General features: G+C 36.6%; 1 protein-coding gene across 10 annotated transcripts in view; it reads left to right on the top strand.

Annotated features, from left to right (window-relative positions):
• SMARCA1 (SWI/SNF related, matrix associated, actin dependent regulator of chromatin, subfamily a, member 1) overlaps positions 1-12,209 on the top strand; it is a 76,928-nt gene that overhangs the window by 45,443 nt on the left and 19,276 nt on the right. For all 10 annotated transcript variants that reach the window (XM_016943757.4, XM_016943753.4, XM_063804258.1 and 7 more), the window contains 2 exons: positions 6,925-7,047; positions 9,349-9,481. In XM_016943757.4, the coding sequence (XP_016799246.1) occupies positions 6,925-7,047; positions 9,349-9,481 (256 nt within the window). The remainder of the gene's footprint in view (positions 1-6,924; positions 7,048-9,348; positions 9,482-12,209) is intronic.

Here is a 12,209-nt window from a genome sequence, read left to right as displayed (position 1 = left end):
CATGGAGCTTACATTCTAATAGAGGAGATAGGCATTAGATACTACAATGTAATGGTGGTGGCATTTGTGTGGTTCTGTGCTTACAAGGGTTGCTAATGAGGGAGTATAACATGGGTATCTCATGTGGACTGGGAGATCAGGGAAGTGTTCCCTAAGGAAATGTCATTTAAGCTGAGTTTCCAGAGATGTGAATGAGCTAAGTGAAGTGTGGGAGAGAAAAGCTGAGGCAGGTGGCACCTCATATGCAAAGGTCTTGAGGTGGGAAGGAGGATGACTCCTTTTGGGAGCTTTAAGAAAGCCAGTGTTGTTAGGGACTGGTGAGACACAGGGTGACTTGAGATGAGGCTGGTGAGTGGGTAGAGTCAAATCATATGGAGGGCTTTGTAGGTCATATTAATGAGGTTGAACTTTAGCTTTAGAGTAAAGGAAACCCACTGAGATGTTTTTAAGGCAGGGAGGTGGGTGGGTGGGTGGTAAAGTAATACTAATAGCAGATACTTAGTCCTTACATGTGTTACTTATTGTTCAAGTTATTTGTAAATGTTAGCTCCTTATCCTCCTAACAGCCTTTGAACTACATACTTATTTTACAGATGAGGAAACTGAAGCATAGAGAGGTTGAGTCATTTGCCCTGAATAATTTGCTCAGGGTCATACAACTTATAAATGGTAAATTATGATCAGATTTACAATTTTTTTTGAGACAGAGTCTCACTTTGTCACCAGGCTGGAGTGCAGTGGCGTGATCTTGGCTCACTGTAACCTCTGCCTCCCGGGTTCAAGGGATTGATTCTCCTGCCTCAGCCTCCCAAGTAGCTGGGACTACAGGTGCATGCCACCACGCCCAACTAATTTTTGTATTTTTAGTAGAGATGGGGTTTCACCATGTTGGCCAGGATGGTCTGGATTTCTTGATCTCTTGACCTACCTGCCTCGGCCTCCCAAAGTGCTGGGATTACAGGTGTGAGCCGCCACGCCCAGCCCAGATTTACATTTTTAAAAGATCACTTTGGCTGCGATGCAGAGAATGGCAGGTTTATCTAGGGAAACCAGCCAGGAGGCTGTTGAAGTATCAAAATGAGAGAAGATGGTGGCCACTTGGACTGCAGTGGTGGTGGTGGAAGGAGAACCAATCCCCTACTACTCTACTCCTAGCCTTGGACTCTCTTCAGCCGTATCCTAGATTGCTTCTGTATTGTCTTAAGACTTGCCTTGATCCTCCTTATGCATGCTTAGCTGAGGATTTACGTGACAAATAAGAATACATTCTGGATATTTGTTCTTTCTGGACCTTGTCTCTTCCATTCTTTACTAGGAACTATGGACCTGAGCTAAGGTGGGTTCTTTAATTGGGTGGTTTTTTGTTTGAGTTCAGAGAATAGACAGATCAGCAGGCATGTTAATCATCTTAAAAAGCTCCCTTTTAAGGATGATGTGATATGTAACCATTAGACATATCTTCTCAAGGCATAGCTAGCATTGCTTTATTTCCCCCTTGTACCTTCAGAAAACTCATCAGGGCCACAAAGTAAATAGAGCACTAGTTTATCCTCAAATGAACAAAACAAAATTGCTTTAGTGGAGTTACCTGGTATTCTGTGTACACAGATTCTCAAAAAGGGACTCTTTCCCCCTTTTCTGCCTAAAGGATTGTTAGCCAAGGGGAGATAGGTGATGCCCATAGCTGGGGGCACTGTGGTTCATGGTTACGTTTTATCTATGTTGAGTCTCCAAAGGCTTATTCTGTTGTGATTTGGAGTGGGGCTAGTGAAGGGCCCACAAGTTTTGAAGCACTTGGTAGAGAGTGGTTTCCTTGTACTTCCTGGTTATTTGCATTTTTATTTTCTGTTTTTCTCCCCCTTTCCCACCCTCATATTCAGCACAAGGTCACAGCAATATTGCTGATAATAAGATCTGGAGTTAAAGAGTTTTGTTTTATTTGAAGGTGAGAGAAGTATTTGTTTCGCCCTAACCACGTGATGGACAGCAGTACATAATGTGCCCATTCTTGCTGCTATCTAAGCTTTGACCTTAGGCATATTCAAAAGCTTCATTGCTCTTTCGACTTAAAGGAGTTGTTATTTAATGCATGCAATCACTTGGTCACTAAAACCTTTATATTGGAAGAGGATGACTTAATTGAAATTTCAATTACAGCATAAAAAATCCAGAATATCTGGACGTTCCATTGAGTCTAAAACCTGGAATGCAAGAGTTTTGCCACATTCGAAGCTAAAGAAAGCTATAGAACATTCTAACGTTTATCCCCAATAAAAAATTCTTTAGGGACAAATATAAACATTTGACAAATGGAGGAAGTTCCATAATCTTTGTGAGTTTTGGTAATGTGTCATTGTGGGCCACCTACTTTTTCAGTGGTAGAACTAAAATAATGGTGAGCTGATTTCAGGTTACTGCTTTTATTTTGTGTGGTGTCACATTTAATTCAGTACTCCATATTTCCTATGCAATGCTTGCTAAACTCCTCCTAAGAAACAAGGCCAAAAAAAGTTTTTCACTACTTCATGGAATACATTTCTTAATCACAAATTCCTTAGCATCTGAGTAGAAATCCAAATAATAATTGAGATTTTTACTTTAGAAAGATAACATTTTATATATTGTGTTGCTGGAGATCATAATGAGACATAGAGTATGAGGACTTTAAATACCTCCTGGGTATCTGTTCAGTACTATTGGTCTGTAATTTGTCTGCTTAATTCTTTTTTTTTCTTTTGAGACGGAGTCTCACTCTCTTGCTGAGGCTGGAGTGCAGTGGCACTGTGTCAGCTCACTGCAATCTCCATCTCCTGGGTTCAAGCAATTCTCCTTCCTTAGCCTCCCGAGTAGCTGGGATTACAGGTACCCATTACCACGCCTGGCTAGTTTTTATATTTTTAGGAGAGACGGGGTTTCATCATGTTGGCCAGGCTGATCTTGAACTCCTGACCTCAGGTGATCCACCCACTTTGACCTCCCAAAGTGCTGGGATTACAAGTGTGAGCCACCGTGCCTGGCCTATCTGCTTAATTCATAATGTAGTACTTTGAAATCATTCCAGGAAGCTTAATGCTGATATGAACCTCATGAGGTAAAAAAAAAAATGTATGTCTTATTAAAATGATGACTATTAAGGTTTTTTTAATAGGAGGTGTATTAGTCTGTTTTCACACTGCTGATGAGGACATACCCGGGACTGGGTAATTTATAAAGAAAAGAGATTTAATTGACTCACAGTTCCACATGACTCGGGGGCCTCACAATCATGGTGGAAGGCAAGGAGGAGCAAGTCAGGTCCTCCATGTTAGAAGGGAAGAGAGAACTTGTGCAGGGGAATTCCTCTTTATAACACCATCAGATCTCATGAGAATTATTCACTATCACGAGAACAGCATGGGAAAGACCTGCCCCCATGATTCAATTACCTCTCACTGGGTCCTTCCCATGACACATGGGAATTGTGGGAGCTACAATTTAAGATGAAATTTGGGTGGGGACACAGCCAAACCATATCAGGAGGGAGATACAGGAATTTAGAAACTTTGAGCCTTTCCTAATTCTAAACATTTTAGCAGCTATTTGAGTAATTTCTAGAATTAAAATAGCAAACATAGCTTTCATGAAGTCATTCTTGTTTTGCTATGTTAATTAATATGACCACTGGATATAGAATAAATTGCAGTGGATTCTAAAATCTAATGGTTTTATAAAATATTCTGATTTTGCTTTTATTAGAAGTTGAAAGGGGAAGTTTTTAGTATGGGGATGTCTGCATGGGAATAAACAGTTTTATTTCATTTTATGTGGGTATATTTATTTTCTGTCATGAATTGGATGTTTATAAAATATTTTCATTTTGTTAAAAATATGGTTTGTTGGACATGGAAATTTTGAAAATGTTTAAGAGAAGGATATCTTAAGATCAAAGAGGTTTCTTTCAATTAAAATTAAAATTTGAAACCAAAGTAATTTCACATACCAGCAATTTAAGGGGTCTATTAACTTTTAAAACTGTATCTGTACTTTTAAAAAAACATTATGAAGGATTTTTAAAAATACAAAAATGTTGAAATAATTGTACAGTGAACACCCATATATACCCCACATATGTTTGACAATTTACATCTTATCGTATTTGCTTTTTCACCGATTTTTCCATTTCTCTGGCCCTCTATCATATGGATATTTATCTTATTATTATGCATCTCAAAGTTGCAGACATAAGTACATTTTACCCAGAAACACTTCAACATGCATGTCATTATCCAGAGTCATATTTTGTTTATGATTTTTTAAAGTAACATTTACATAGAGTGAAATATATAAACCTTAAGTGTACCATTCAATGTTTTTTCACAAATGCATACACTTATGTAACTCGAACTCCTCCTATAAAGATATAGACCATTTCTGTCACCCCAGAAAGTGCCTTTTCCCAGTGACCATATGCACTCCTCAGAGGCAACCACTGTTCTGATCTTTCCCTCCATAGATTAGGTTTTTAAATTTTTGTTCTAGAATTTCACATAAATGGAATCATACAATATGTATAAGGCTTGTTTCACTTAGCATAATGTTTTAGAGATTCAGCCATGTTGTCCCATGTATCTATGTGGCTCCTTCCTTTTGATTGTGGAACACCTATTCCATTGTATGGATAGGCCACAGTTTGCTTATTCATTCTCTTGATGGTCATCTGGGCTGTTTTCTGGCTTTTGGCTATGATGAGTAAAGCTGCTGTGAACAATCTTGTCAAAGTCTTTGTATAGATACATTTTCCTTTCTTTGGGTAAATACTTAGGAATGGAATTGCTGGTATGCCTGTAATTTTAACATTGGGTTTAGCTACTGAAGAGAAGTTGTTTTTAATCATGCTATGACTGGACTACATTTCATTTTAAATGTACACCTTTTCCATTTCCATTTGCCACCATCCTAGTCCAGATGATCATGCGTCATTTCTAGATTATGATAGTTGAGCAGGTTCTCTTACCTGTTAGTCGCTGCCCCACTTCAGTCCATTCAGCAAAAGGCTTCCGGGTGAAAACACTACATTTTGACACTTTACTCCCTTGTTCAAAAGTCTGCAGCACCTTCTGTGTAGTGTCAAGACCCTGTAAATCTGTCTCTACCCTTCCTTGTTTCTTATCTCTTTTCAACATAAACCCCATATGCGCCTTCCTGCACATTTCTGCCTTCATGCTTTTGCTCATACCCCTAGCCTAGAATATTCTTTCTTCCTTCTCCATCTCCCTAGATCCTTAGAGTTCTTAAGGTACAGCTCATAATTCCACAACTAGTTTGTCAGCTCCTTGTGGGCAAGGACCATATCTAATATAGGTAGAGTTTCCCTCATTCAAAAATCTGAAATCTGACATGTTCCAAAATCCAAAACTTTTTGAGCTCTGACATTGCGTCCAAAGGAAATGCTGCTCATTGGAGCATTTTTTGGATTTCGGATTCTCAAGTTAGAAATGCTCAACAGATAAGTATAATGCAAATATTCCAAAACCCCCAAAAATCTGAAATCTGAAACACTTCTGGTCTGAAACATTTGGGATAAGGGATAAAACCTATGCTTATATTCCAATCAATACTTATCATAGTTCTACAAACATAATAGACATTTAGTCAATACCTGCTAATTTGATTGCCTGATACTGATGATTACAAGTGAATCTAATTTCTCAGTATTTCTTTTTAATGCTCAGTTAGGTTTTATACTTGAAGAACTATTGTACTTAATAGTTAATTTTTAAGTTACTTTTAAGTTGCAATGATATAGTTCCAAACTCTATGAAATACATATAACAATGAGAAAAATGCACTCTAATGTGTATTATAATTACAGGGTAGTAAACCCATGACTACCTGATGCCCCTAGGGAATGAGTCATGTGTGCATTTCAAGCAGTGGAAGGCTTACTGCCAGCCCTTTTATTTTCATGTTTAATGGAATGCTATAAAGTGTAGTACACATGTTATGTACTTGCCCTCTTAAATCAATGTGCTTCCTTGTAGCTGCAGATGCACATAGCGATGGTATCAGGCTTTAGGCTGAGAGACTTCGTTTGTTCCTCCATACACACAGTATAGTTCAGCCACATACTGCTGAACCACATTGGTTATATATGCTCACTGTGATACACTGAGGCTCTGCAGGCTACAGTTTTGAGATACAGGTGACAGCTTGCTTTCTTGGAGAGCTGAGCTTCTGTCCTTATCTTTTGAACTCAAGTTCTCTTCTCAGTTTTCACTGTATTTGCAGTTCTGTACCCAAAACACCATATATGATTTCTGTTGGTCACTGCTGTTGTAGTCTTTTCCTCCTTGACCACTGGTCCTATCGTAGCTATTTGTGTGCTCTACTATACCCTTCCCTCTTATATTCTCTGTTTCCTCTTTTTTCTTCATTATCCTGTTAACTTTTTCCAAACTTTCCATTTTATGTAAAAATGCTCTCTCCCCTTACATACCTTGGCAGGCAATAAAAGCACTCCTTTCTTTTTGCATGTTGAACTGATCAGACTGTTGGATGTAATGTTCAGGTGCGTTGCCACTTCTCCATTCTGCTCTGTGTTGCCAGGGGAATATGGATTCTTTTTTTTTTTACTGCTAAACTTTTTGTTTGTTCTGTATGTTACAATAGTATAAGGGTAGACTTTGTTCCAGGGTATAATCATATCTGAAATCTAATGTGGCATTTGCCAGTGAGTTTTAACTATGGAATATCATGTGGCACAAGAATGGTTTTTACTTCAATAGGATCATGGTAGCAGAAATGTGGAGAGGACCGTGTGTCATTCTGGCTATGATTTTATATTGTTTACTCTTGAAATAACTCTAAAGATTGATATGTGTATATACAGCCTTAGTAATTAATTTTTCTCATCAGTTTACTCTTAGTTTATCTCTTGATTTATAGGTCCCAAGGAATCCTGATATCCCAAATCCAGCTCTGGCTCAAAGAGAAGAGCAAAAAAAGATTGATGGAGCTGAACCTCTTACACCAGAAGAGACTGAAGAAAAGGAAAAACTTCTCACACAAGTAAAATATTTTCAATGGCTGTAATACTTACAGTCAATCAATAGAAAAAAAGAAAATATAGATCACACTTTTTATTGTATGGGCCTAGTATCCTAGTGTGACACACCAACAAAACTCAGGGCTATTTTGTAAACATGTTTAGACCAAATCTCCTTATTTTTAAAAATTGATCTTATAGAATATGCCCTTTTGGAAATAGTGGGTAGTATGTATATGCAAAATATAAGTGTCAAGTATTAGCAATTTGACATACATTTTGCCAATTATAATAAGGTCAGTGAATCCACATTTGAATTCTGATAGACAGTAGTTATTAACATATTCTTTTTTGTTTTTTGAGACAGTCTCGCTCTGTCACCCAGGCCGGAGTGCAGTGGTGCGATCTGAGCTCACTGTATCCTCCACCTCCCAGGTTCAAGTGATTCTCCTGCCCAAGCCTCCTGAGTAGCTGGGATTACAGGCACCCACCACCGTGCCTGGCTAATTTTTGTGTTTTTAGTAGAGATGGGGTTTTGCCATGTTGGCCAGGCTGGTCTCAAACTCCTGACCTCAAGTGATCCACCCACCTCGGCCTCCCAAAGTGCAACTGATACTACAGGTGTGAGTCACCGTGCCAAGCCTGTTATTAACATATTCTTGAAAATTTAAATTTCTTTTGTTTATAGATGTGAATTGTCTCCTGAAGTTATATTCTACTAATTTTTTATTAATGGAATAATTTCATAATTTTCAAAATTCTTTTTATCTTTTTTTATAATTTTCATACAATGATGAGAGATTTCTGAAGCTTTTATTATTATTATTATTATTTAAGGTGATCATTGTATAACAATTATTAAATTAGGAAGGTTTCCATTTGAACAAAATATTAATGCTTTTAAGTCATTATTGCTATAATGAGTTTTACGAGTGTTCTACTTCTAAAATAAACTATAGAAGATAAAAATTTCAGCATAGAAGGCTTGCAAAATAAACAAAATGTGTACCGTAGGACATTACTTTAGTATAGAGGGTTGCCAGCAAGATTTATTTATTCAACAAATTTTGAACAATGTGCAATGCATAGTAGTAGGTAATTCTCCACGTTAATTATTGAAAGATAGTTTTTATATTTGTATATTATTTATTATATAGGTTTTTTTTGCTATAACGTAATTTTATTGTATGGATTTTCACAAATTACATTCATAAGTTTTTGAGCCAAATGCCTGGAAGTAATAAAGTTTAGTTTGAAAATATAATGGCAGATGGCTGAATATTAGAACTTACCACAGAATAAAATAAAACATTTAAATATTCATGTTCTGTTTTCAAAATGTATTTCCTGAATGTAAAAGTAAAGTTATGGCTTTAGAATGCTACATGACTTGGAGTATATTGTGAATGTATGGTATAACATGAATATACAGTCTCAACTGAGATAATATTTTAGTTTGTAATTAGAAATATAATCAGTTTTCTGCCCCTCCTAGTATATGAATTCATTTTTGTCCTTCTCTGCTGCCTTAAATAATTAATCTTTTTCAAAAAACCATGGCAGTACGTAGGAACAAAATGTGGGGTCATCTGAAATCTTTATCAACTAAAAGCCAGGGATAGAGTTTTGCAATGTCTGGAGTATCACATTTATGTGAGTTGGGGCTCGAGGAGTGGAAGACAAATTCTTGGTCTTGTGACTTCACAGACATGCTAATAACGCCAAGGGAATTTAAAACACTGGCTAAAGTGTTTTATGTTTTAGTAAAGAAATTGAGTGGCTCCAATAACGTTCTGCTTGTAGAAGTTCTATTTATGAACATAATTTAGAACAGAAATTATTTATTCACACTAGTTCAGAATGATGTAAAGAGCTACAATTTTTTTTTGCATTATCTTTTGGTTATTCCTCAGTGTTCTTTTGATTTAGTGCATCCACATTTCTCTCTTTTAATTTATGTAGGAACAGATCTGTGAAAAAAATCATTGAAGTACTAGAATATCACGACTTCAGCATTTATATTAGCATTTTTATTTTCATGCATTTGTATTTTAATGTAGGCATCTATAAAATATGAAATTAAAAACTACAGAAGATCTTAGAACTATGTATCAACATTCTCTTTGTAATAGAAAAGCAGTTATTTCTATAACAACTCTCACTCAACTTTTGATTCCAACATAAAATATGTGCAATTTTATAAGGAGAAACATTTTAAGTCTTTTAAAGTGTTTTTTAATGTATCATTGTATAGAAGTAAATAGGGCAATAAATGGATTTATTAATTTAACCTCTATTGATAATGCTTAACTTTTTGTTCACAGGGTTTCACAAACTGGACTAAACGAGATTTTAACCAGTTTATTAAAGCTAATGAGAAATATGGAAGAGATGACATTGATAACATAGCTCGAGAGGTAGAGGGCAAATCCCCTGAGGAGGTCATGGAGTATTCAGGTTTGTATATAATTTGAAACATGGTGTTGTATTTTAACGTTATTCATTTATTTAGCATCAATTTAATTGTACCTTTGTTCAGAGATGTTTTAAACTTTTATGAATAAGACATAGATGAGAGTATAAACTATAATTGTATTTCTATGAAAAGGTTATAAGAAAGGTTATAAGATTTATCCTAACAAACTGACTGCTATTGTCTCTATCACCTAGCTAAAAGAGGCAAATAAAGCTCTGATAAAACAAGGGTGGCTCTTGGATAAGCATTGACAAAATTAGTTTCCCACCTTCCCACCTCTGGAATTTGGTCTTCTGGTTCAGTTCTGAGATTCACATTCAGTGGATTGAATTCGTGCCTTTCTTTCTAGGTCGTCCTTAAAGTAGAGAGTTCCTGTCAGGCCCATTTAGATGCTCAAACACCCTCAGAGTTCCACCCTATTCCAGAGAGTTCCTGTGGGTCCCATTAACTTGGGGCTAGCGGGCGTAGAGCTGAAAAGATTGCTTTAATCAATCTGTTAACTGGTCCTCAAATCCTCTCCCTCTCTTACTCACCTGTGTTGTTGAGCTCGACCAGAATCAGTTTAGCTGCTGAAGCATATGGATTTTTTTTTACACTTACTGGTTTATTATAAAGGGTATTGTAAAGGATACAGATGAAGCGTGTAGGGCAAGGTATGGGCCAAGAGGGCGCAGCGCTTTGGTGCCCTCCCTGGGCGAAACCTCTTCGTGTTTAGCTATCCAGAAATCTTATTAAAAATAGGTAAATATGTCTAGCAAGTTTTCTATATGTAGTACATGGGACTTTTCTAACTTCCAAATAGGTTCAGCTCTTAAACTTATAATTTGAAACAAGATGTTTAGAATCTAGAGCATTTTTTGTCATTGAAACAATGGCAAAGTAGGTTTAAGTTTACAAAGTAGGTTTAAGTTTCTATGATAGCCCCTGCCCCAAATCTATTTAACCCTACCACTGAAATTCTGTTTTTGCAATAGTAGGAAAGAAACATTACAGTACCAATAAATATACTAAAGATTAATAATAGCTAGGAACAGCTTTTAATTTATCTAGCATGCTAGTGCTTGAAGAAATCCAGATTTAATTAGAGAGATTTTTTTTTTTTCTTCTGGAAATCTAAAAGAGTCTTCTGGGGGACTTCAGAGGTCAGTTGTATTGAGTTTTTATTACATATAATATAACATTAAGTTTATGAACTTCCTTTTCCTTCATACCAGCATGATATTACTATTACTCTGAACATTTAGCACATAAATTTAGGGCATTTGGAGGCTTAGGGGAAAAAACAGATTGAAGAGAGAAATTTTAGCATCAAGAGTTGAATGAAAAGAATGTAAAAGGATATGTGCAGAGAGATTTTTAAGAAGAATTTTCTTCAGAAGATAGGCAGGGAGATAACATCGGTGTATGTGAAGTTGCAAGAAAAAAATGTGATTTAAAAAGATGATCCTGTCAGACTTTCTTTCAAATTTGACACCAAGCCAAGTGGCATGACTAGCTCAGGACTATTTAATTGCTGCCTGCCAGGTTGGGGGCCATGTCACAGGGTGAGGAGATTGCAATGAGTTTGTTGTAGTTGGTTACAGTAAGAGAAGAAATGTGTACAATTGACCACCCATGAATATACAGTATCTTGTACATAGCAAGTGTTTAAATATTTGTTGAATGAATATGTGAGTGAATGAGTAAATGAACACAGGTGCTTATAAAAATCAGAGTGCTCACATACCTTTCTTGATAGGCTCTAAAAATGAAAAGCTTGAGGATGTGGAGTATGTCATTAAAAGGCCTTTCATTGAAGTCATGTGACATATTAATACAGCCAGATTATTTGGCTCATCTATAAAATTTGGTTGAGTGACTTGGAATGTTTTTCAGTGTGTATGCAATTAAAATCCCAATGAGGTGTTTTTTTTTTTTTTATGAGAAAAGGAAGTTTAAAAACACACTACTGGTCATTGGAAATACCGTAAGATGATTAGTGAGTGATTCCAAAAGCAAATGACAATTTCAAGAGAAATGGCTGCTCCATAGAAAAAAATTTGAACAACCTGTTCATAATAGCTTGGGTTTTTTGTTTATTTGTTTGTTTTTGAGATGGAGTCTCACTTAATCGCCCAGGCTGGAGTGCAGTGGCGCGATCTCGGCTCACTGCAACCTCCACTTTCCGGGTTCAAGCAATTCTCCCGCCTCAGCTTCCCGAGTAGCTGCGATTACAGGCACGCACCACCATGTGCAGCTAATTTTTGTATTTTTAGTAGAGATGAGGTTTCACCATGTTGGCCAGGCTGGTCTCAAACTCCCAACCTCAGGCAATCTGCCCGCCTCAGCCTCCCAAAGTGCTGGGATTACAGTGTGAGCCACTGTGCCTGGCCCATAATTGTTTTCGCATGCTAGGAAGCTATATTCACTGTTTATATATTACTCTCTCCTGTGTCACTTTATGTGTTTGGTCCCTTTTCTATCATGTTTGAGTAAAAAGCCTAGCTTAAATCAGTATCTGCATCATCTTTTGAAATCCTAGTCATTTGGGATGGATCGTAAGACTCCGTACTATTTCATGAAGGAAAATTGCTAACCTAAAACCTTGTTTTGAGGTCTTATTTTTAAGTGAAAAGTTAGTAGTATTTAATAATTTAACATATTATATATATAAGATTAATCTGAATCTTAATTTTAAGAAGTACAAGCTCATTGTATTCTTTCCTATTA

The sequence above is a fragment of the Pan troglodytes genome, chromosome X (genome assembly GCF_028858775.2).
Source record: "Pan troglodytes isolate AG18354 chromosome X, NHGRI_mPanTro3-v2.0_pri, whole genome shotgun sequence".
Lineage (NCBI taxonomy): Eukaryota > Metazoa > Chordata > Mammalia > Primates > Hominidae > Pan > Pan troglodytes.
The sequence above is the reverse complement of the archived record's forward strand: the minus strand, read 5'-3'. Positions and strand labels throughout refer to the sequence as shown.